This window comes from Brugia malayi, assembly GCF_000002995.4.
Source record: "Brugia malayi strain FR3 genome assembly, contig: Bm_v4_Chr3_scaffold_001, whole genome shotgun sequence".
Lineage (NCBI taxonomy): Eukaryota > Metazoa > Nematoda > Chromadorea > Rhabditida > Onchocercidae > Brugia > Brugia malayi.
In genome coordinates this window covers 8,438,342-8,465,271 of record NW_025062477.1, presented here as the reverse complement: position 1 = coordinate 8,465,271, position 26,930 = coordinate 8,438,342, and the positions used below count along the sequence as shown (strand labels likewise).

General features: G+C 32.4%; 3 protein-coding genes across 3 annotated transcripts; 2 read left to right on the top strand and 1 right to left on the bottom strand.

The window, feature by feature from the left end:
• Nucleotides 1-4,839: 4,839 nt before the first annotated feature.
• On the top strand, nt 4,840-6,883 carry Bm12900 (Uncharacterized protein; the record flags this gene model as incomplete). The annotated part of the gene is made up of 5 exons (XM_043080458.1): nt 4,840-4,902; nt 5,168-5,267; nt 5,503-5,780; nt 5,900-6,024; nt 6,769-6,883. The coding sequence occupies 5 exons, from the start codon at nt 4,840-4,842 to the stop codon at nt 6,881-6,883; spliced, it is 681 nt and encodes a 226-aa protein (XP_042936392.1).
• Nucleotides 6,884-15,436: 8,553 nt separating this feature from the next.
• Nucleotides 15,437-17,399, top strand: Bma-zig-1 (Uncharacterized protein; the record flags this gene model as incomplete). The annotated part of the gene is made up of 6 exons (XM_043080457.1): nt 15,437-15,628; nt 15,952-16,159; nt 16,394-16,567; nt 16,851-17,018; nt 17,099-17,207; nt 17,381-17,399. 6 exons carry the CDS (start codon nt 15,437-15,439, stop codon nt 17,397-17,399), a joined length of 870 nt encoding a protein of 289 aa, XP_042936391.1.
• Nucleotides 17,400-19,927: 2,528 nt separating this feature from the next.
• On the bottom strand, nt 19,928-26,743 carry Bm3753 (Uncharacterized protein; the record flags this gene model as incomplete). Its single annotated transcript, XM_043080456.1, has 15 exons — nt 19,928-19,995; nt 20,171-20,381; nt 21,230-21,345; nt 21,636-21,720; nt 21,828-21,989; nt 22,137-22,305; nt 22,529-22,681; nt 22,861-22,967; nt 23,272-23,457; nt 23,575-23,761; nt 24,092-24,270; nt 24,416-24,559; nt 24,708-24,929; nt 25,217-25,306; nt 26,426-26,743. 15 exons carry the CDS (start codon nt 26,741-26,743, stop codon nt 19,928-19,930), a joined length of 2,397 nt encoding a protein of 798 aa, XP_042936390.1.
• Between the last annotated feature and the right edge of the window lie 187 nt (nt 26,744-26,930).

The following is a 26,930-nucleotide window of genomic DNA, read 5'->3' as shown; positions in this document are numbered from 1 at the left end:
CTCTTCAATGAATCGATACATATACTACTACTACCACTACTATGTACCTATCTTCCTACCTACCCATCCACCCGCCTACTTACCTATTATTATCTCAGTCACTATTATCATGGCATTGTAAATATCTTCTTGCTTTCCTTTCCTTTCCCATTGATGCCACAACGACATTTTTCTGATTCCTTTTCGTCTATCCATCATTCTATCATAAAATGAATGGTAGGCCTTACTGCGGCAGCTTGTACTACTTTCCGCGTACCATCCATCAGAGGCAAAACAGTTAGATGGACACAAACATAATACGCCTAAGGTGGACGCTGTCGGGTCGATAAGTTGTAGTGGGATGGATGTTGGTGGTCGTGGTGGCACTGATCATCATATATACTTCGATTGAACTACCCACCGGGTGTTGGCGATACTTGCCTGATGTTTTCCTATATTCATCGTGTTAGCTGTTGCAGCAGGTGACATATATTTGGAGGTCCAAATCATAGAAGGTGAATAGAAGTTATCTGTGTATATTCTTCCTTCTGGCCTGAGATTTCTGTCTTCTCATATTTTTCCATAACATTCGAAAGATTGCTTTGGAAAAAAAGATGGCAAAGTTTTTCTCGTTTTATCCCCTTCATTCGATCAAGGAAATCATCATCATTGATTAGATTTTGAAAGCAATTGATTGTTTAATGAAAAAACAGTAGATCATCATGATGAGTCAAATGGCGACTACAACTGGCGAAGGTATGATACGATTCTTCTTCACTGATGCTTAATTTTTATTTTTGTTTAAATTCACTTCTTCACTTCCTTGTGCTGTAATTTTCGTATAAAAAATATGATTATTTTGCTTCCGCTAAGTGTTCCCTTTCCGGACACAACAATCATTATCGGTCATTCAAATAACGAACTGTCACTTGCAACAGCAACAGTAGCTTCTCGGCAGTTCCGAATTAGCTAATTTTTTAAGGAAGTCATTTCTCTGGCATGCAAAGTAGTAGCACTTAAAGAGATATGTTTTGGCGTTGTTAATCATGGTACAATTACTGCTTTGGAGCTACAGCAATAAGCAATAATATTACTATTAGTGCTACCTTTAGCCGTTGCTGTATGCGTATTGATTCTCGGTTCCATCCCTGGCTAAATAAGGCAGAAGATAACATATAAGAACCCTCAAGTTGACCATGGATGGTCCAGAATGACAACTATGTGTGTGTCCCTTCAACTTAAGACCGACACTCGTGCTTTCTATGTTTGTTGCCAAGTGAATAAAATGTTTTATGGAGAGGACGAGGAATGCAAACAGTTACTTGCTCCCTTTCCTTCCCTTCCCTCCTCTCCTCTCCTCTTCTCTCCTCTTCTCTTCTCTTCTCTTCTCTTCTCTTCTCTTCTCTTCTCTTCTCTTCTCTTCTTTTCTCTTCTCCCCTCTTCTCCTCTCTTCTCCGTAATCTTCAAACAAATTTTGTACCCTTCGAAAAGCCCATGTCTCTGTGGAAGACAACGAAAAGAATGTACGAGCAGGAAAATCAATACGAAGAAAGTTTCTTCTTTCTCCCTCTCTTTCTCTATCAAACATCTCTTATTTTGCAGGAAATATGAGAAGTAATCGTTTAGAAAAGTTTCTTGAGTTTTTGCATTTCTCATTAATTATTATTTACCTCATAAAATTCCCTTATTTAATGAGGAGGTCAGTATGAGGTGACACGTCATGTCCTAGTCAGCTTTTTTTCAGTAGTTGCAATTCCCGTCTATCAGTTATGAATTTCTCATTTTCTTCCACTCATTACTGTCTAATGGATACTGATGCAATTCCTTGCTAAAAAAAGGCTTCTTTGCCTTCTCCCGAGAAATCTTCGATACATTAGTTAATTGCTGAAAAGCTGGCCATTGCACGGGGTGTGATTTTCTGCTTATTACACTAAATCCGCTTCATGAGATCAGCTGATACCCTAACCACTGAGTGAATATTTTTGTCATCTTTAATGAAACTAATATAATTCAACTACTGGGCTATCACTTAACATTTTAATGCCCCAAGATAACTTATATGTCCAAAAGAGCCAACAGTAAAATTTCTAGGACAAGTATGTCTTTCAATATAATAAAAAAATAATATGAAGGATGTGTTCTTCAAATGAAAACCACAGTAAACGCAATTATCTGTGGGTGATCGCATGGCAGAAAGACGACATGGAATGTGGGATGATGGATGCCACATTGACGACAGCCTTATCTATACTGTGCACTTATTTTGGAGTACAGTCTTTGCAGTTCATTTGTTGCCGTTAGCAGTGTGTACCTGAAACCTATTTATTTCTGTTCTATGCATATAGTAGAAGACTAGATAGAGAGTAGAGGGTTGAATTATTTGATGTGCTCAGCTGGCACAGTGTGCGTTCATATCATTTTATATCGCAGTTAGAGGATACGAAGAGTGCTGCAAAGAATTAAAGATGGATTGATTCATGATCGAATAACTTACCTTGCAATACACCTCTCACCTTTCTCGGTGGCCGATTATTTCCTCTGACTTATGTTAGATATGCCTGTCAGTCGCTCGAACGACCCAAAAAATTTTAAATACTAAAAGTGTGAGCCATGACTTAAAATTTGCCACTACACCTATTTGAATCATACCGGGTCAGGAATATTCTTGTTTCTGAATGCATTTTCTTACTAGATGAATAATAATATAATAGCTTTTGTTAAGTGCTATTTATTAATATTTACACTATTGAATTAATTTAATACGTAGATATTTATTGTGTACATTCTTAAGCGAATTGCATCTATTGTTGTTCACACAATAATTTGAAGTAATACTTAAGATCACTGTTGGGTATTGACCGCGTTATATCAATTATTTTTAATTCTTCTTATTCATTTCAACATTTCTCCTTGAATCTGACCGTGGTATTTTCCAGTAATGATTTTAGGATTAATTTTCCTCCTGTTTTGCAAAATTTTTAAACTTTTCTATACTTTGAATTGCTTATCAATTATTATGTAGAATACTAAAATGACGCAAATGTAAAATACACACAGGAGAGTTTTTCTAAAGTGTTCATTTTTTACGCTGTGAGGAGAAGTGTAGAAATTGTACTGCAGAATTTATCTTCAAGAACTGTCGAATTATGATACATAATCTAAAACAGTCATGCGTGTATGCTTTCTTATTTATATTACTACCTTTTTGTCAAATGTTTCAGTAAATGTCACATAGAAATTCAGTTGAAATCATCATATGACATAGAAAATGAAGTTGTAAATTGAGCATAAACAAAAAACTTATCTTTCCTTATATTATTGGGAAGAGCTGACTTTCCTATTTTATTTGCTGGTAGAAAGTTTTTTTTTTTTTTTTGTGAAGAGGGAGTTTTCTCAAACAAATTTCAATCAGCCCGGTACCACCAGTACCACCTTCACCATTGTTGATCACACTGTGTTCTAACGGAGATTGAAAACACTCTATTGCTTTACTCTCATCTAGCGTATTTTTATTTCATTTGTCAAAAAAATCAGCCGAGCACTTACATATCATACTTTTCTTATCAAATCTTCTCTCAAATCAAATCTTCTCTCAATTTGCTCGTAAATTTATGCATTAATTGATGTGTGGTCATTGTTTGGGGTTTTTTTTTTCGGCTAAGTATTCAAAACTCATTTTGGCAATCGTATTGCTGGTTATTAGACCATTTAAAATAATGGAAGGAGATATGGGTGAAGCACAATTATTTCTGTGCTTTTGTATTTGGACATAGATTTCGATTTTTTGTTCTTATTTAAAAACTCAAAGCACCTATTCTGTGGTAATCGATTTCTTCTAATATATCTCAAAAGGTTAAACAAAGGAATTTCTTTCTAATTTATGATATCTGTCAAGTTTTTGCTTTCATTGCTCACTGAAAATTCAAGTTATATATGCTTCCTTCGTACGTCTTTATTCCTAAACAAATGAAAAATTGTAAGAGAATATTACGAGATCGATCTAATCAGTAGGAGTGACGAAGTGTTGTATCCATAAAAAGCGTAGATGGCTAAACATGCGATATGTAGAATCTAGCTTTCAAATTGAGTTTTTTTTTTTCGAATATTTATACTGTTGCATATTGTTATACAAAACTTTATTGTGAATCCGAGAACTTCATTTACAAATTAGATACAAATTAACATATCATCGTATCCCGTGTATCCAAAGCGAGTATACCGGTCAAGGACGAGGTGATCTGTGTGGAAATCTCCTCATTCATTGCCTTTCTTCATTTCTATGGCTCTGTTTGTTAGATATTCATATGGTTCAGTTGTTACCTCTTAGCATTTTGATTTCAAAATAATTCTGCAGTTCTGCTTTCTGCCTAGGTTAGAGGATTTCTGACTGCATTAAACTTTTGACCTCTTCTTATATGAGGAGATGTGTCACTATTTATTAAGGATTATAAGGTATGATCCATTTAAACTTGCTGAAATAATATCTCACCTAACTTATTTATGATTACTTTTATTGGCAGAATAATGCTTGTTGTTGCTATGAAATCAAATAACTTTTCCGATTAATTTAAGTTGTTATTTCAGGCATCCCCCGCACAACAATCCTCACTTGCTTGCTTCCGTACTTTGCCATATCCTTTTATTACAATAGTCATTTTCATTACTGAATTTGCCGTCCTTCTATTTACTGAAACCTATAATCTATTTGCAGCAAATTTCTTATTTTCCTCATTACTGATCAATCTTTCCTGTACAGAAACTCTTTCTGTATAATTCCTACTTCTCCAACTAAGAAAAATTCACATTTTAACGAATTTTTTGCAAATTTTTTCGACCTTACCAACCAATTACAACTACAATATGCTGGACGCTTTCTATGGTTATTTCTTTGGCAGTGAGGATGTTAATAGCAGTAACACAAAAGTAAATATTGCATACTTTTCTGGTTTACTTGAATGCAAATAAGAATTTCAGTTTTTTTTTTTTTTGTCTGTTGGCTTTAAATTACTGGTTCACATCATCAGTGATGTTGATATTCTTCGGCAGTTGAGCTGTTAATTAAATATTCTTTTATCACAATTTAATTCTTGTTTGGAATTTTTGACGAACTTTTCTGAAAAACTTTTGAGGTTTAGTGCAGTTATGAAAATAGCAAAAAAAAAAAAAAAAAAACGATTTTGATTCATAGGAGAATGTTACCGTGCTGACGAATTCCACCGAATTGGTTGTTTGTACATTACCAAGTGCAAGTTCGGAAACTAAAGATGACGACTGGATTTTGGTTGATGGTAAGAAGGAGATATCACTCTTCGTAGAATACAGCATTACTGATATGTTAGTACAACGTCATAAGCTATGACGGAAGCAGTTCGAAACAAAGCTACTACTTAGCTTTATTTATTGCCCACACTGTCAGTAAAAATTCAACAATTATAAATTGATTGATACAGTTGTTACGACAATATTGCTGTTCAAAATAGGTGGATGAAAATATTGAATCTATTTATAAGCAAATATTTTTAGGGCAATTATCTTCTGGTCGTTCGACACCTGTAATTATTCCGGAACCGGATTTGATAGCAATTGATGATGAACTTTCAACGGTGGTTACGGAATCTTCACGATCATTATCACCTGCATCGACTCCTCCACGTAATGACGTGCTGTTACAGGAACGTGTTAGATGCGATTGTACATGTGATTTGAGTCGAGGATCACGCAACGGAATATCGGGCAGACATGTCGAACGAATGCGTCAGGCAAAGCAGAAGGCTATTGAAAGAAAGGAGTTGGAGCGGAAGGTGCAGGCTGTTGTCAATATTTAAATTTTATCAGGAATTAATTGTACTATTTTTAAATTTATACTATGTTTATGCTATGGACAGTCTCAAATTTCAAAGAGGTGGAAATTTGGTTGCAGCTTTTCGAGAATCATCTGCTTGGAATAAGTAGTGACGCAGACAAAAAACATGCAAACAATACTATCAACAACACTACCAATAATAAAACATTGAACATGCTGAATAATGCTGCTAAAATGAAGAGGTAAATTTAGTTTTTTATTCATTTGTAGCTGGCAACAATAGATCGATCGATTGCTATTATCTTCAAATATCACAAGTAGAAGATAGATTCAGGAATTTCGTTTTCAAGAGACATCAGTTTATGAAGTGCTTTGCTGTTTTCGTCTGTCAGTTTTCACTTCTGACAAAGAAGAATGTGGTTTGAAGATCTATCTTACATTTTAATACTACTGTTGAACACATCGAGGTGCTTCTTTTTTGGATAGGATGTATTTAGATCGATAGGTAAAGCATTCAATCATAAAGCAAACTAAGCTATTTGTTCATACCTATTCATATTTTCACCATGAGTTCTTTATTTTCGGCTTTGAAATCATCCAAATTTGGTTTAGAAAAAAATTATTTATGATGCTAAGTAAGCATATTTCGGGGTTTCTTCAATTTCCTGCAGGATTTGTTAATTGGCATTTGTAAGTTTTAATTTTTATTTAGTAACCTTTAATTCCTTTTGTATACATGAAGTTTAGATATCGTTCAGAATTACTTTGTAATTGAGATTTCATCATTTATGAAGTTTTATCGAAAACATCGCTATCTTAAAACCCAGTCTGAAATAAATTGAAGTAAATTAAACACGATTGTAGAATTTATGAAGTTCAGAGGATAGCAAGAAAATCATAAGAAGTCTTAGAAACAGAAAACTGGAGGATCATCCAGAAGCGACAATACTTTCTGTTTCAAATGAAAGTAATGCGATCTTCTGCAGATCCACCGCTGCTGGGCATTTTGCAACGGATTCAAAAACGAAATCGCGCTCAAAGAAGACCAGTCGTTTGCTAGCTGGCCGTAACAACGACCGCAAAGTGAACACTTTGAATTAAATGTTAGACTAAAGGTTGCTGTGAACTCGGAGAAGTGGTCGACAAAAAAGCATGGATTTTTGTTTCAATTTGCGTCTTGTGACTCTCGCTGTCGTAATTACTATTCCCATTACCATCGCTCAACAAATCCACTGTGGGGAGATATATACTATATCATTTCCACCTTTCAATTCTAAAAAATCAGCACAGCAGCTATTCTCACCTTACATTTTACTGTCCTGTATAGCACTTTCTCAAAAGCCTCACTTGATAGTTATACCTTACTACCAGTCAACGCTTTTTTAATCGTGTAGTATATATGTATATATACATATATATTTTTTAGTATGTTGTGCAATTGACAGCTGTTGGAGAATTCTCAGATTTTTCGTTTATTCTTTTAGTTTAACTGAGAGGGATATTTTTAAAGAATAACCGACAAATAATATCTGTCTTTCTTTTTTAGTTTTCGAACTTCTTTACTTTGCTTTAGTTATCATTTCTGAACATTATGGTTCATTTCTTACAATGAACACAATGAATTTTCACGCCTATATTGAATAGTTCTCAACGAGATAACTGCCTGTAGGAAAAGTGAAATGCATTTGTTTGAGAGGAAGTACCAATTCACGACTGAACAGATTATTCACTTTAATCTATGTCGAAATGATCGACAGATCGCTATCCATGAAATATTTATCGATCTCTTGTAATCCAAGAAGCAATGTAATGCTTTATATTATAATATTGATCATTTGGAATCGACTAATTAGTAGAAACGGATGCATTTGGCGTGCTTTTTGATTGGTTAGCCTCGTATCTCCAGCAGTTGTACTGCTTGTTCTTATTTTGTATAAATTTGTAATTAAATATCAATCACTTGTATGGTATTGTAGTGCATCTTATCTTTATTTTACACATAATTCATATCCTTTCATGAAATTCTACCTGCCTGCCATTTTAAATCCATTTTGTGCATGTTCTCCTATATATATTAGCAGTTTTTGTAAATGAGGGTTTCGAAGTAAATTATCAGTTATCAATGTTCCCCAGAATTTCTTTATCAGTAAATCCCTTAATAGCTTTCATGTATGATTTCTTACACTTTCTCAGTCTATTATGGGTAAATTACTCAAAATTTTGATTTTTTTCAATTTCTGTGTTAAGAGACGACCATTTTTTCAATTCAAGAATTTAAACGAAGTTCCAAAAAACAACCAAAAAATCTAAAAGAAAATAGCTAATTTTTAAAAGATTTCTCAAAATCTAAGGCATCTGTTATTTTAAGGCACTTGTCGTGTTTTATGTGGTTTTGATTTACTATTCACTTGAATTTTAACTCTTACCACTTCGCTCTTTATATCTTAATGGTCCTTTACATGTTCTGTGTTGCTAATACTAATAAGTGATAATCATTTTAATTATAGTAAAGGAAATGTAAAGTAGCTATATCAGTGTGATTTGTTGCCATAACCAATTTTTGCTGAAGTAATTTTTTGCGAACTTTTTCATAATGATCTAATAATTAGAACTGTAAAATAACAAGTTGCAATCAATTATTAATATTAAGCTTACATTTTTCATTTCTCATTTCTCTTTAATTTTGAGTGAATCATAATTATTAGTTTTATTTAGAAGAATGTGTCTTCTTTAAATTTCATTAAAATGTCCCTTTATTAAATTATAAGCTTATCTCATTTATATATACACGATGCAAGGTTCTCATTTATGTATTTATATATATCGTTTATATATACACAACGCAAGGTATTTATACTTTCATGTAGAGTTATCTAGTAATATTTCCTACTTTTTAACTGTAATAATAGCGGTGAGTTATTGCTACAGTTATTTTTGAAAAGTAAAACACAAGCATATATAGCAAACAATCTGACAATCAAGTCTCTTGAGTTTCATTGAAAAAAAAATCATTAAATTTTAACGTAAGCGTTGATCGAATTTAAAACACGACGCAGTTGCAGTTAAAACTATAAAACTTGCGTAATTACTGTCCCTGAAATTTTAATCGTAAGCTTTCTAAAGGTCTTACGAGATCATCGGAGTGATATGTATGTCATTAACTTTTCTCGTCACATTTCTGGATATCTTTACATCTCTCTGTTTGCATAGTTTTTTAAAGTGAAGTATTGTTTCATTATACAATACAAAACGAATTCGAATAAATTTCTGCAGAGAAAACTAAAAACTGAAAATGTGCGTATTGTCTTTGCTTGACTTTCTCTGACTTTTACTGTCCAGGTTAAACAAGCGTATTTCCTCTTAGATGCTTATGCTATCTTGTCATTTTTAGGAATCTTACCCAAAACTAAAATTTTTCTTCGAATCTTTTATGAATGATTTGTGCGTTTGAAACCAGTAAGGTTTCAAACTGCATTTTAAGATCACTTCTACAGCTCATAATCAGCTGCTGAATAAAATTTATTCAAGACAGGAATTCGATTTCATTTACATTTTAAATGATATTTCAAGCTTATAACAACTCTTAAATCTCGAAACCTGGAAGCCTGATTTTCTTATAGGACTTCCTTGTTGGTTCCTATTATAATGCTTTTTAAGTATTTTTGTTTCTGCTGTAAACAAGCACTTGCGATCTCTGAATTGACTTTTTTTTAAAAATATATTATCCTCGTAATTTTCTGCGGTTAGTTATAGGCTTTGTGTGCTGGGATTTAACACAAAATAGAATTATTAAATGTGCTCGTGTTAATGTAATTTTTTTTAATGCACCTATTGAAAATGATCTTTTTTCATTATTTTATGTCTTCAGCTCTTTTTACCGCTTTTTCCAACTTTTTTCGGTATAATTTTCCGAGATTTTTTAGATCTGAATATTCAAAATCATTTTTTATAAATAAACTTTTTGTCGTGTGTTTATGACTTTGCATGATAAAAGATTTGATTGAAATCTAAATCACCAAAAGAAAGAATCCATTCTTGAGAAATACATTATTAAGTTCACAACTTGGTAAATATAATGATAATTGGACAGTTGACTGGAGGAAGTGAGATTACACTCAACTACTGCAAAATTACCGATATTTCGATCACATTTCAAACGATCTTAGGGTCTTCTAATAAATAATTCACTCTGTAGAAAGTTGAAGAAAGTTCGGTAGTAAAAGTGTAAAATATAGTAGGCGAAATTATTTGAGATGTGATAATACGTTTATTAGGAACGCGAAAGAATAAGACAACTTGCATGAATCATTTTAGTTTCGTGTCGTGCCTAATGTCTCCTTTACAAGAGTTGTGTATTGTTTCGGTTGTGCTTTTTGTGGAAGAATGAAGATATTTTCAGCAGTGGTATAATGAATTCTGCTTTCGACCCTTTCTTTAGCTCTTCTAATCAAACTCACGTAAAAGCAAGTCAAACCAGCTACTTTGCAAGTGGATCTGCGCCTCTGTCTCCCCTCCTCAATAACTAGTTCTAACCTCAACAGAAGATGAAGATCGTTAGTGTAGTGCCTATAAACCTTCTTTATCAATTTACTGTTATACGGCACTTCAGACTAAATAGCGTTCGGTTGTAATGTTTAGTGCATGAAATGAACTGATTGATGATGCTAGGCAATATTTATTTGCATATCCTCTTAGTTGATGCTACATTTAATCATTCTTCAGAAAAGCTGTATTATGTTGAGTCATTTAATAAATGATTAATAAGCCTACCTTTAAATATTTTCCCTTGTAAGACGATTGGCGCTAAAATTTCGTGCTCATGCTGAAATTCAATCAACTTATTTGGTTGTTTTTAATTATGTTAAATGCTGAAACTGTTGTTATTTTTATACATAAAATGAACGAACAAGAAAGGTCAATGATAGAATTAAATGGGACTGGAGATATAATTAAATTACACTCGCGGCATCAATATCTGAGTTGTTTGGCAATCAATTTCATGGTTCAAGTAGCGGTGATCTCCTCATCCATTCCTCGTTGTAATCCGTTGTAATCACCCATTATGTGTCGCTCGATGTAAAAATCCTCATAGTTTTCAACAGTTGACACTGAAATTTTGTCGCGCTTTTCATATACTGAGTTTAAAATTCACAATCTTTGCAAGATCATAAGCATCAAACTGTCGAAGTTTATTTCCTATGATTTTCTCAAATTTAAGACGATAAATTATCATTTGTGCGTTATCCTGCGTGAATTATTCTCAACTTCAATATAATCTTAGTAAATCAGATTACGGCTTAACCTCAGGCAATTCAAAAAGCTATTTGTTCATTTTCTAATTCAAATTCACCTCAGTTATAAAATAGATTAAGGAAATGAGCATAGAAGAATAGGAATCAATTGCATAGAAGAATGAATTGCATAGAATGAAGAAATGAGCATAGAAGTCGATTGCATAGAAGAAATGAACATAGAAGAATCAATTGCAAACTAAGTTTGATCTTGTAGGATTGAAATAAACTTCGAAAATGAGTTAGTATGAAGAGACTTTTTATCTTTAAGATGCAATTGCTTTTAATCTTTATTTTTCTAATAGGAAATATTTTTTTTTTTAAGGAAAAAATATTATATAGTACAAATTACCCATTATGTTTCATCATTACCACAATTATTGTGATCAATGAAATCAGTAGAAAAAAAAACAAATATTGGTGAGACCTGATCAATATTTGTTTTTCTTTTTTTGCTATAATTTAAAACTAAAAATTTTAAGTCTCTGAGAGGAAACTTCTAAAATTCTAAACTTAAATTTTCTTTCTTTGTGCTGAGATTAATTTTCGTAAAGAGAAGTTAATTTTTGTAAAGAGAATGTCTGCCTTTAGTGACTCAGTAAGATAAGAAAATAAATGCAACTCTGCAATGCTATTGGTCCATTTAGTATTAAGTAATCGAGGTGCACTTCATTTTGCAAAAAATATATCAGCTCAGTTAACTTTTAGGAAATCTATTTTTCTGTACCCATTTTCTTACTCAGGTGAATTTGAAAATGAACGAATAACTTTTTGAATTGCCTGAGGTTAGGCTGTAATTTGACTTACTAAAATTGTAAAATTGAAGCTGAAAATATTTCAGGATAACATGCAAATGATAATTTATCGTCTGAAATTTGAGAAAATCATTTAAAAAAAATGTAGTTTTCAGAAAATAAGCTTCGACAATTTGATGCTTATGGTCTTACGACGATCGTAATGCAAGAGATTGCAGTATATGAAAGCGCGATAGAATTTCAGTGTCAGCTGTTCAAGTCTATGAGGATGTGAATGAATTTATAGATGCATGATAGGACTGAATCACGAGATGTTAGAATAAGAGAAAAGTTATATGTTGCAATAAAGACAACTATTAGAGATTCTCTTTCAAACAGAAATTTATATTTTACTGTTTTGTTCAATAGTATTGTTCCAAATAGTCTATTCCTAGAACAGAAAAGTCATCTTAAGTTCTTCTATTATTTTATAAATTAAAAAATTGTTTTTATATCATCATAATTTTTCAAATTGAAGTAGTATCTCCTCTTGTCGAACGGCCAACAGAAAAAGTTTTATAAAAAATTGTTTTCTGAAAAATACAATTTTCAGGCATACAGTTAATTAGCATTGGTAGAATCATAAAATATAATACAAAAAGTGTAGATATACTGACACAGTATTTAATATCATCTTTAATTCATTCCTATGTTCTTAGCTTGGATCACAAAATCTAACGTGAATATTATCCGCCATTTGATCGAATTTATCAATTGCAAGCCTTATTTGTGATTCATAAGCCTAAGTAATGCATATTTAATAAATGAATTAAGTACTTCTTCGAGTATTTTTTTTTCACTTATTTATTTATCGTTAAACTGTCATTCGCTAGTAAAAAACTTATGAAGGAAAAAAAAAAAAAACGTGTCCGAAAACGTATGAACGATAAGTTAAGATTTGCATAAAATAGTTTTACTTACATAAGTTATTTACAGATGGAAATTTTTAGAGGACCTGAAGGAAGTTTACATTTTCTGCCAATAATGACATATGAGATAGTGCAATTAAAGCAATGAAATAATCGCCTGTAAAACGTGATAGCGATGCAAACATTTAAATAGTTCATATTTGAGTCTTCATACTTTCTGAACATTTTTTAATTTCTAATTCTGAAATACTTTTATTCATTTCCAAGTAAATAGACTCAATCCCAAAATTTTTAAGATTTACTTATCAGCTTTCTTTCAGGATGTCTTATTTTTTTTCGGACTTATATATATATATTTTTTCGGAGTTAAAGAAATCTCTCGTAAGAATTCTTGCGTAGCCTTTCTGGTACATAAAGTTAAAATTCATTTTGTTAAGCATCCAAAAAATAGACTGTTTTCTCCTTTATTTCTTTTAGACTGAAGAAAGTTCCGAAACTCTAGCAAACATTTATTCGACTTGCTCATGTGATTTGTCATCATAAGAATCTGTTTTAAAGGTGTCAAATTTGAGGTTAGCCTAAAATGATGACGACAAATTTGACAGGTTCAAGTTTAAATAACAGTTGACATCTTTTGTTGAAGTTACTCACCAAATCATAAATTTGTTAAAGTAATGTCTTTAGTCTATTTTTAATCTTCCGTACTCTGCGGAAAATGTGAGAAGTCAGCTGATAATCACTCTGTTATCAGCGTTCCATTTCTATTTAGATCACTTCATTCATGCACATATTACTAAACTTTCTGCTAACATAATATTCTAGTTCCCGAGCGATAAATCACAAATGCTTTCTCTTTCCTCATGAAAACACTTCGCTCCGTTAATTCTAAATTTTACGCCCACTTTGCAAACATTTAATCAATAAGAATTTTGAAGAGCTTTTCCATGTAATGCTACTGACGTGTTTGTGTAAATATGTATGTGTGTGTGTGTGTGTGTGCATGTATACATAAACAAATAAATATATATATATATATATTATCTTTGTTAATATACCTTCAACGGATTTCCTGTAAGAAAGAGTGATAGAAGGGAGGAAAAGGAATAGGTTGGTCAGCAAGCGGCTAGCAATTGAATTAGAGAAGAGAAAAAAAATAAGAGCCAAAGTATAAGTAGGTCAGGTTACCAACTTGCAATTAGACTCAAACATATGTCCATTTTCCCTCGTGATTAATAGCCTGGTGCTGCGGACAAGCAGTTCATTCATTACCAGCCACAAAAGTTATACTTTCCGTTCTCATTACTATCATTATCTCTTAGCTCATCATCATTTTCTCTGACAATCTTTTGCTCTTAACTGATATAGCTACTGCTGGGTTTTCAGTTTTCAATATCATCCCTTTATTGCTATATTACTATGAGCCTAACTTGGCATCTAGCACTAGGCCATTATGAAGCATTTAAAAAGAATTGAATAGACTCATTCAACTTACGACTCACTGCAAAGTAGTTAATTATTTCCTCAATCTCTTCTTACACTACTCCCTTCCATCTAATGCTTTTATAACTATTTCATTCCTGAATTATAGTGCAATTAACTACTCGAAAAGCTCTAATGTAAATTTCATTCCGTAGAAAAAGCTTATGAAATGTTTCTTTGGACGTGTTACGATCTTATTGTAGCTGCATCCATATAGCTTCTACTTTACTCTTTCGTCTTATTGTAGTTGCATTCCCCTTTGCTCTTGAGTTACTCTGTTCTCAGTACTCACATATTTTCTCATGCACTTATCCACCAGTTTCCTTAATCCGTTTCAGGATAAAAGACCTATTCTCATGCACATATTACTCACTCTGTCTTTCTACTAAACTTTCATGTCGTTGAATTAGAAAACAATTTGTCTGCTCACCAACAGATTTTTTTCCCAGCGGTTTAGCTTAATTTCCTCAGCTTGTAAATATTAAGCCTTAATTTGGTTGGTTTTGGTTACCTTTCCCATGTGATTATAAATAATCAATATTGAGGACTAATTTGATGAACAGATATATTCAGGTTTCCCTTCTGAGACTCAAGTATCTGAATAACTTGAGTATTCAAAGTAGAACTGTCAGTTATTTTATACGATGCGGAATCGCTACACTTGCTTTCGAAAGACACACGGACGTCTGATCGCCACATTTGCATTCTAAATTTTGTGATATTTTTAATTGAGCGGTCATATGGATTCATCTAGGATTATTTCATTCATTGTTTCTTTGCTAATTATAAGTAATATGCATACCCAAAATCCAATGATGAAAAGTTAATTCTTTTCTTACATTTTTTACATATTTTTATTTTTACTAAATTTTTGTCAAATTACATTTGTTTTTTATTAAATTGTAATTGTTTTTTTTATTTTCATTAAATTATATTTGCATATCTTTCTTTTTTATGGAATTTTTTATTTTTCATGAAGCGTCAGTCATGATGTGATACTTGATAAAGTTTTGAAACCATCCAAATTACATTGTCTTTTCATTTTGCATAATTCGAGTGACGTTCACTTTCACTAAAATCCCTACAGTGTCAGACTGACGATTTGTTTATTATTCTTTATTATGATTCAAATAAAGTAAATTTATGCCTCCTCCACTTGCTTTTTGCAATTACTTGACACTACTCTATTACTTCCCAGATAAAGTTGTTTTAGAAGTAAGAATGTGGTTGAACGTGTCATCACGCACAAGATTATCATTAGTAATTGTACACTTGTTTGTATTATTTGTGCAGCGGTTCTGTCGAGCAGTTCAAGCAAAAGGTAACCCATATGCTATCATTATGGTTTCGTCTGCCCGAACTTCAACCAATAATCCTCTCCGTTCACAGGAAAATGTTACCTTATGGTGTCAGGTTTGTTCTTCTTTATTATAACTGTGTTTTTATTATAATTGTGTTGCAAACTTCGTCGAGTCAACTTTTTCGTAATCTAATTTGGAAATCCATGGTTAATTTTTGGAAAATAATTTAGTACATCAAAAGTAGAATACATCTAGTAGTCATTGTAAATCCAAAAAAATTATTGAAAGGAAAATGAAAATTCAATATATGTTTAATGCAAGATGCGTGATGTGATGTATGCTGAAACATATTTTATTATCTTCAACAGGTGCAAATTGTTTTATGTCTTGAACTACTTTCATGGAATGCATGTTGATTCTGAGACAGTGTTTCAGGCGGAAGATCGAGGCGCAGTAGCAGAAATTAAATCGGCGGTGTTTGTACGGAAACGGGACGGTATGGTGCTTAAAGCTGAGATAAGCAATGATCATAAACGCGCTTATCATCATTTCGGTTTAGCGGATGTTGCTGATTCTGGTAATTATATATGCAGACTGACGACAACTAATGGACTGAGTGTCAGTGGCAATCACCAAGTGTTCGGTTCAGAGATTTCTGTCTTTCTTTCTTATAACTTGTAGCTAATTGTTAGTTACAAACATGGTTTTTGCGCCTAAAACTTTTACAGAAGGCACTCCTATTTTTTATTCATCTTACTTAGGGATTCGGCTCAATTACAAACATGAGGAGGAAATGATGAAGAAATTTATTATTTCTTAAGTTTGATTTTCTAGTGAATAGTTTTATAACACTTTTCAATTCTCAGTTTCTGTTTAGTTCGTCCTGTGGTCTTAGCAGATGTCGGACATTTTGAGCCACGAAAGAATGATCCGTTTTCATTTGATGGTAATGGCGTTACAGTTGTTCGAGGCTCATCAGCTGAGATAACCTGTCCAGTGATCGCTTTCCCAACACCTAGGTTTTCTTGGACAAAAGATGGTAAAGAATTCAGTAAGTGGAGATTATTTTTTAATAGTGGAGATTATTTTCATGAGGAATTCCTGAGAGTGAGTTTTGGTTTGTTTGAAAATGAAATCTCCTCAAATCAACATCTATTATAAGATAGCAGTTTCATATTTTAATGTGTATTTACATACATATTCATTCAAGATGAGGTGCCAAAAGGACAGTGCTTGCGAGCGATCTTATAAAATTGTGTTATTATTGCTGCTGACCACTTTGACTATGGCCATTTTTTGATTTCATTTTGATATCATTTTTATTCATTGTCCAGCCACAAAAGATGATCGTGTGAACATAAAAAGCGATGGAAAAATATTGATTGATGAAGTTAGTGACGCCGATAAAGGTGTGTATGAATGTACTGCAACAAATGAATATGTCATCAGTGGCCGTACAGAAGCACATCAAGTGATGCTGGCCAGGGTGCTACGAGTTAAAAGTGAGTCGTTTCTGATAATCTCATTCAAACATTGAGTTTATATAAATAACTTATCTACTAGAATGTGAAATGCTGTTTAGGTGAACTGGCATGGTTATGGCCATTGTTGGTGATTATCATCATTATCCTCTTACTTTTGGTAGTAATCATATTCGGTGAATGCAGGACGAGACAGAATCAGCAGAAACTGTAAGCTTCCGATCTTTCTTCATCTAATCTTTTTTATGAAGTGAAAAACTACGAATCATAACAATAAGTTTGTGGTCTACACCAATTTCTGCACCACAGCCAGTCAAATTAAGTCAATTGAAATCGAATCGATTATTATTTATTCTTTTCTTTTTCTAACAAAATTACTTCAGACTGGAAACGGAAGACTAAATGGGAAGTGTGGAGGCTAAGTAAAATGCTGAATGTATCGATCAGCTATTGTTGCTTTTGCTCCTATATTTGGTGGATTGGCCTAAAAAGTTGGATTGCTTTTATAGCATGTAAGCACATTCTGTTTTAATTCTGCGTTCTACCTGTGTTACAATGAATGAATGACGGGTTTCTAATTACGATGTCATCGTAAATGTGTCTAGAAATAAGATATGCATTTGTAAAGAGAAAACCAGAGAACCACGATTAATTAATAGTGAAATATTCCAGAATGTTACAAAATGATTTCAACTTAAGTTTCATTCAATATTTGTATTAATCTTTTTATACTACCCAAGCCTTATTTTCTCATAGATGTGCTCAAATAAGCATGACAACTTTATCGAAGAATGTCAAATCGTCTTCCTTTTTATTTTTCAAGACTACAATTTATGAATTATAACTTATTACAGGTCATCACATGCAGCACTAGTAACAGAATTAGTGTTCTAAATTTCCTAATCGGCCTTTTTAACTAGTTAGATTTATCTTAAGCATTCTCTGCGAAGAAGTGAATGAAAGTAAAGTTCATGAAGTAAGTAAAAAAAAAAAAATACCATCTTAGGGTATCGCCTTTCTAGTAAATATCCTTTTAAAGAGGACTTTTTTGCCCCATTCCAGTCTTAAAATTGGAATGGGGCAAAATTTTTCAAAATGATACATTAGGTTCAATTGTCTTTCTTCAAAATAGTACAGATATTTTTTCGACATAAAGCAGTTCTATGAACATTGTTATTTTCTGTATCAATCTTCCTTTCATTTATCGAATAAGAAATACCGCATATGATATCAAACCAAAGCATTCATTCTATGTTTCCCATTTTGACAGTTTGCTAATGCCATATCGCATAGTTTGACACTAATCTCTAACTGATGTTACTCTCTTCGAACTATGATCAATAGTACATTATCTATTGTAACATTAAATGTGGTGCTAAACTTAACAGTGTTCTGCCCTCTTTGTATTTATTGCTAATTCATGGTATTGAAGTTAGCAAAGCAATCTTAGTGTCAGTGTCAACCACACTTCAATTTCATAATTCAAATTGTTCCACAAACACAAAGCTTTATTAAGGCTATACTTGATTATTAGACTTCGTTATTTTCAAATGAAGTAAGCAGTGTTGTCAATTATGTTTTCATTTGACTTTGTATTCCTTTCCACTTTTCCAAACCGAGATTTTTCTTTATTCGCAATTTTAAAAATTTTTAGTTTCAATCCATATCTTACTGACATCGAGTGTAATATTTCTAAAACTATAGTGCGTTTTTTGACATTTTTATAAGCATACGAAATTTTTTTGTGTATTATATACTTAGTGGCAATGTTAACAGATAATAGTGAAGTTTAAAGCTACCTCGATTGGATTCACTACAGTTTTATCCTTGAGAATGAAGATTTTATTCTCGAAGAAAAAGACAGAGCCGCAATAACCTCAGATTACTTGGCTATTCGATTAAATAAAGGCAACTGTACAGTTTATAAGACATACTAATTTTATGAAAGTAATGTTAGCTATAAATAACCTTCCCACATCATTTCATTTAACCAAATAGTGTAAAATGTGGCAGTATCTCTTATTTATTTTCTTGAAGTTGTACAAATATTCACTCGGAATCGTATTTCATTTCGATCCATACCTATCCTTTTTCAGTAACTGTCCAAATCGAATTTCATGGGATGGAGGAATGGTGGAATTGAATTGTAATGTAACAGTCAAATGAACTTAACTTATTCCAGAAAGCGCAAAAAATTGAATAACAACACTAAAGATAATTTATAATGACACGAGTCAATTAGTATAAAACTGAACATAATGAAAAGAGTGAACCAACATAGACTGATTCTTTCTTACACATAATTTTTTGCCAACTGAGGAAGAAAGAAGAATTTAATTCTTAAACTTGTAATGTTACTGTAGAGGAACTTTCAGCAAGGTCCAGTCAGCGGGTAAAAAAAGGTGTAACGTGTAGTTGGGGTATGTTTTTTTGTAACGCACTGACAAAGATATATATATATATATTTCGCTTGTTTTCGTTCTTAGAAGCCTTTGGAATTTTTAGTCGGAAAATCTGAAAGATCGAAACTAAATTCGCATAAAAGTAACGGGAATGAGGACTGTTGAACAGACACTGGAACAAGTGGCTAATTATTTTACAAACACTATTACATTCATTATCAATGTCTCAATCAGCGCTAAAAACATAACTAGTCGTCCACTTTAAGAAATTGCTGCTTGGATTTTTCTTAATTAGAAAATTTGTTTTGTAAGTATTCCTCACTGTAGTTATAATACTAACTATAGAAATTATCTCAAGCAATCTAATGAACAAAAGTGGATCGAATTCAGAACCGTAAAGTTTGCAGAATATTCACTGCATTAAGGTTTCAGTGTGTATTCAAAAGTAACAGTTGCAGTAGTTGCAATTGTATTGAATAATCAAATTTCAAAACATTCGTTTTTCACTATACAACAAGCTACATAATGTTAGCCACAGCCTCCGCAGCCACCACAACCACCACACCCACCGCAACCACCACATGCACCACAAGCGCCTATAAAATATAAAAATTTAAACATCTACACATCGCCAAATAAACTACACTTCTCAAGACATCCAGAAATTCCATAATTTATTTCTACTGAGGAGTTGAATCACTGCAATCAAATGAAGAATGAAATTACTAATATACCGAGCAAAAATAAGGTTTGAGAAAGTATATGACTAACCACAAGCACCACAAGCTCCACATGCACCGTCGTCGCAACTTCCTGCGCAAACGGCAATCATTGTAGTAGTTATGTCCAAATCTTCGTTAATTTCTTGATGTGAATTCACGTGCCTGTTGGATGGCAATGCTTTTCCATAACCGCAGGCTACTGTCAAAGGCCATTTATGACATTGATGTGCAATACTATTTGTATCACTATGTGAACGAACCTAAAATAGTACTTATTTGGTAATGGAAAGCTTTCGTCAGCTACTTCTAAATTCCTCACCACATACTCCAATTTTCTCACCCTTTTCAGTCACCATTATTTATTAAGCAAAAACCCAATAAGCAATGCATCATCCAAACATTAACATAGCAAATCTCTTTTTCTATGTTAACCAATCTGCCAAATTCGATGAAAATTTTAAAAATAAGACTTAAAAACAGTAAAGCTCTTGACAAAGAAAATAAACCATGAATTTTATAATGAATTTAGTTAAATTATTTTAAATTAGTTAAATTATATTTATATTTTAACAAACAAAAGATTATCATTGTTTCGTAAGTTAACAATCATCGAAAATTACACTTGTTTTGTCCAAAAACATGAATAGTTCTGATGTTGACCATTTCTTTTTTCGATAATTTCACTTTTAACGAAAATAAAAATGTTATTATTATTAATAATGTTATCAAAATTCCATCAACCTATTATTTGTGCTATCAAGATTTTATCAGTCTATTATTTGTATTATCAGGATTTCATCAACACTATTTGACAAGAATTGCAAAAAAAAGTGTTTGATAAATGTTACAAAATTTATTTCAAAGTTTATAATGGTATTGATGTAACATATCCTACTTGGATCAACCTAATGGAATTTTATGATCCCGTATCTATGGTTCAATTTCATCTTCATTAGTATAAATTTTATTACAATGAAAATAGATTATGGTGTTTTTTGTTAATGGAATTTTTGATTGTCGCTACATTTACTCCCGCGAGAGTTAGCAAAGTGATGGACGAAATAATTATTTCGTATGGATAACTAGCACTAAATAATTGTATATTTACTTTATCAGGGTTGCAAAGTACGAATAAAGTTGCAACACTGAAAACACAAGCAAGATGTTCAGCAGTTTGTATTGATCGACACTGTATTCTTTTGCTTGGCAGACGTGCTTGTGCTTCTGAAATTTCATAATATAAGCATGTAATATATACTCACTGGATTTCGTATTTCATAAAATTATTTTGCATGCATCAATACTAACATCAAGTTTTAACAAATAAGTTTAATTTGTCAAATTTGACTCACCGCATCATATCAAAGCCGAAAGATGACTAACACATTTCAGAAATATGATATTATAAAATGCCTTTGCATATTACTGTTACAGTTTAAAAATGTAACCCCAACATCTCTAATTTTTTAATCAGAGGCTTGTTTTGTTTAGAATATTCAAAATATCTCATATACCTCCTATTACGAAGAATGTACTTCCTTCAGGACCCGGGATTTCGAACTTCTGCACTGTATTTTTTAGCAAGTTGAACGCATCCACCTTGAAATAGCCTATTTTAAAAACGAAGAAGAAATCTGCACAAGAGAATTTGTGATTTAAGTCCATATTTTCTTTCCATTCTATTACAGGATAAAATTTTAATATACCTGCAATTTTCCAGGGTTTCCAGCTTTTGCTTTCTGTTCTTTATCGCCTGGAATTTTGCGACTGAAACCAATCCATTTTCCTTTAACAATAGCGAAATCACCATCTTTATTCATCACGGCAATTGCTCGCTCATCTGGTGCTGATAAGTGAGGTAGAAACTGCTGAAATATATATATATATACTGAATAAATAAATCAATCAGTAAGTTTCAACTAAAAAGCAATTTGTTGAAATTCAACGAAATAGAACTATTGTTTGTGTGACAAAGACTGTCATTTGCAAAATGCTAGATAAATGAACAAACTAACGAGATTAGTATCCAGCTGGTCTTTTGAAGGGAGAGTATCGGCACCTATTAAATGAGCCATGCAGAGTAACCGTTGTTGCCAGCCATAAACTAATATCATTGATAACAGCAGTGAGGCACTATGTGCCACCTGGACGGTATATTTTGTACCATCACGAGAATCCACTAATCTAGAAATTATTACTCATAGCTAAATTTAGTTTTCGAAAATGTTCCGAAAGATATTCTTTCTTCGTTTAAATTTCTGTCCCTAGTTCAGAATCGAACTCATTCTGTTTCATTCTCTATTAATGCCTCTCTACACTGAATAACCTACTTGCCTCTATTTTGACTACAGCAGAGCTATATTGAAGATAAGTAAACTGTAAAAAAAAATGGAAAAAAGAAACAAACGTATGTGTAGCTAAATGAATGGTTGCTGAAGACTGCAGACCGGCTCGGTTTAGTGCCGCCGATTGACACAAAAACCATAAACGGCTATCCGGGATTAGTTCCTGCTGCACAAATTCACCAACAATAAGCTGCAGTTCGCGGTTTAACGACAGGCTACAATTTAATTTAGTCAGAACTAATTATGGAAATAATTTTAAAAGATTATATAATTAGAAAAAACTACAGAATCGAAGATGGGCACATTCGACACATGTTGTCAAAAGTATGAGTTAACACTAAACTTTGTGAAATAAGCAATTAGAAGGATGTAATAAACAGATAAATTCACTAACTTCGTAGTAACGCTGACCTTCGCTTTTAAATTTTTGTCCGACTCACGACTTTTTACAGTGACTTGAGCAACGTTTTGTGATATTTTCGAGTTTGGAAATGGGAGTAACTGAAAATTTCCATATGAATAATACTGTTTAGCTAAAACGAATGGAATATGGAACTCTTTTAACGCAAAACGGTGGATACTAAAAACAACAGTGAAGATATTTTCTCGATTCTATCTAAATAGCAAAGACTAAATTAAAATGGGAAGTTTAAATCATAATCAGATAGTAATGCTAATTTGGTATAAGTCATGCAAAAGTAAGGTAAATTTCATGACAATTGACACTCAACATATTATTCAAGTACTAATCGAACGACGTTAATTTGAAATAAAACAAAAAAAAAAATGAAGTAGTAATGCCTACCTGTTCTAGTGAAACAAGTCCAGTTAACTTAACTACATCCTTCTTTTGTAAAAACATTTTATCGAAAAGTTCCAATTCAAGAAATAATTCTTTAGGATTGCGTCGTTCAAATGGGAATTTCACGACTGATGAGCTCGTAGAATTTTCAGTTGGCTGCCAGACCAATGAAAAACCAGATTTTGTCACCTGATTTGAAAGAAGGAAAAATTATTGAGCCATGGAAAACTTTGATTATTTGCACTTCATATTACGAAATTTTCGAGAGAGTAAAATTTTGAAAATTGACGTTTTCCGTAAAGTTACCTGCTTTGACGTGAGATCGGCATTGAATGTTGTTACTTTCTTATTTCCGTATAGTAGTTTTAAGCGGACTTGTTCTCTCTGTAACGGAATTTCACGAAGAGTAATTGACGGTATGTGCATTTGACCATAAGTAATACTACTCAAATCTTGCGTTTCAAAACCCAAGAAAGATGGTGCTGGATGTCCTCTAAAATAAAAAGCTGTCATTCAGCAGACTATTCATAAGTAATAATGGAATATTTTTGTTGCAAGCGTTGCGTAATAGAAGTTAGGAGTGAAAATAGGTAAACCGGTACAAATAACCCTTAAGCTGCTTATCCGTATTTCAGATAATTAAATTTTTTCAAGAATGGAATACATAGTTTGCTAAAGTTTAAACTTACAATATGTCATAAATTGGTTTAGTACATAAATGGAAAAAAGTATTTCTAAAAAAATGAACTTCTTAAAAACCTTTGAAATTGAAGAGATTTTTTCCAATTTTCTTAACCTCAGAAATTACAGCATTTAGAAGTACCTGTACATTGAACCTCTGCGCCAAAATCCAGTTCCAAAATGAGCAGCCCAAAGTCGCTTCGTCATTGCTTCGCCTTTAAGCAACTTACTATTTTTATTACGATCATTTACCGTATCATCGTGTTTCATTAACCAGCCGAAAATTGCTGTACAATCACGTAGATAACAATGCGGATGGACCTAAATTAATAAGAAAAGTGTAGGAATTCAATATCTGAAATTTAAAAGGATAAAATTTTTCGTTCCTAATTTACAGTTCGATGGAAAAGAAACTATAATTATAACTAAACTGGAGATCTGTATTTAAATGTCTTAAGCAAAGGACCTGATGTGTGTGCCATACAATATCAAAATCATAGCAAGGCGTCAAAAATTGATCCGTGTAAGTTTGTTTTAACAATAGAAAATTGAGGTATCGTTCTACAGCGTCACTAATAAATTTTGGTGACGTATAATGCGGCAGTGAGATCTGAATGATGAAGCAAATGTTTTTTTTTTTTGAAAACTGATGAAAATTAGGAAAACTTCAAATTCAAAATTTAATGGAACAATGGAGTTGATTTGCTCATCTTTTTCGAAACATCTGACTAAACTATATACTTCAGTGGAAGTACCACCTGATAATTAAAATTACGCTGTCGTTGTGCAGCAGCAGCGATATCATAAGATGATCTTGATTGGTACGGCTGGTGGTTATTGATTTTGGAACTCAAAAAATCGTAAGGTTCATCGCCGCAAAAACTTTGCCAAATACTAACGGATTGTTCATACCGTTGCTGAATTTCATCCGAACTGAGTAGTTTATGATCAACCATGGTACCACATATTGTTTCACAATCCTGAAAATCATTCAGATAACAGGTAAATACTTTTGTTGTTAACTATAATGTTGTCACTGCCGCATAATCCGTGTAAATTACATCAAATGAATTATAATCGGATTTATTCATCAGACACTTTGACAAATAAATTTTGACAAAAAAAAAAAGATCCACAGTAAACGAATGCTATTTGTTGAAATTTTCAATTTATTAATAATTATGGGAAATTGAAATGAAACAGTAAATGGTAGAATAAAAAATGAAATGTTACTCTAAAAAATCGCCCCTATTCTGAACAGACGAACCTGTTGATAATGTATTGGACTAAGCATATGACAATGCCAAACCCAATGAACATCCAATGGCGGTATATTTCTGATATCTGGACGTGCTGCCTGCAAGAAAAGTTAACAAATGACGGAGAAAAAAAAAAAAATCCACCCCATTAACGTTTCATATAATTATTGATTCACTTTATTTTCTCTTTTCACTTAGTCAAAAGCATGGATAAGTTCATCAGTTAATCTCATCAATTAATTCAATCGATGTGCACCCCCATTAACTCTATTATTCACTCTTTCCACTTTCCAAAAGTTTCTAAAAGAACTTCGATCAGCAAAATTACCAGTGTAAACCTATCATCAAGCAATTTTTATGCCTACTTCTTCTTAGCCATTTCATTCCTATATAAAGTCAATCTCACAGTCTCATTTTATACTAACTGTAAGTAATCAAATGTCTATGTCCCAAATTCAAGTACTATCGTTAAGTTTTTAATCTATAAGGGAATCTGAAAAATAACACCAAATCATAAGAACGCCAACTTTTTCCAATGGTTTAGATGAAGAGTAAGGAAGTAGATTAAATTGCTAATAATGACATCTGTGTTATCTTAAGATTCTTCAGAAGTTCAGATTGTCTTCAGATTCCCACTTCTTATTTTATTATACTGTTCTTGTACGTCAAGGAATCAAAAATAGTTTTTTAAAAATAGTAGGTTCGTTGGATAAAGTGCTCATTTGGAGTTCAAGAAAGTAACAAAGTGATTCAACATTTAGTAACCAACTCCACAAAAACTCTAATAGCTTTCCAATTCTAAATGTTGAATCATTTTGTTACTTTTTACTACAAGATATATTTTGTTTTTCTTTTTTTGAAGATCTGAGTCTGACCTCATGAAATCGTCACAAATATCCCAAAATCTTCATAGTAATAAACAACTTAGAAATCTTACTTTTTCAATTTTCCATTCATATTTAAAAATTTTATTAAGTGAAATAAGAACAACGACCTGTTTTTTTACAATTTGATAAAAAACCAAAATTCACATCCTGATTTTAAATATACCAAAATTTTAAAAAATTTTTAGCTTTATACATATATATATATATATTTGCATTAGAAAAATAATATTATGCAAAGAATCAATTCGTCTCTCAATGCTAGCATTGCTCAAAAGCTCTATTTCCGCACCTACATATTTTATAGAAATAGTACTGGAGTTAAAAAATTACCTGCATAGGAAGCCAAAAACATTCGTAGCGACGGACAGCATTTTCGATGACACTTTGTTCGTAAAGTATCGAAGCTTTGCGATCGATCATTCTCAAGAAATTAGCTTCCCGTTGGCTAGCCGATAATAAGTCGATAGAAATACATTTTTTCATTTGTTCGATATTTGAACGGAGAGTAGGTACAATTTGGTGGTACTCAGGAGGTTGAGAACCAGTATCTGTAGTGCTCATGTTTCCTATATCACAATTCCAGGTATTATAATTCACGTTACTTGGTCCCGGCAAATTAATAGCAGTGTTTGGCTCGTGCGATTCCATGTTTGCTATCTGAAATCATAAACTTGAGTCGCTAACACTCCCAAATAAAGGCTTTTATTTTCATCAGCACTACACTTTTCCAAGCCTCCCTCTTTTTGCTTCTAAATCGATAGAATGATGATGTTTCCAGGACTTTTTCTGAAGAAAGGAGGGGCAAAAAGGATAAAAGGAAAAGAAATAAAATAAC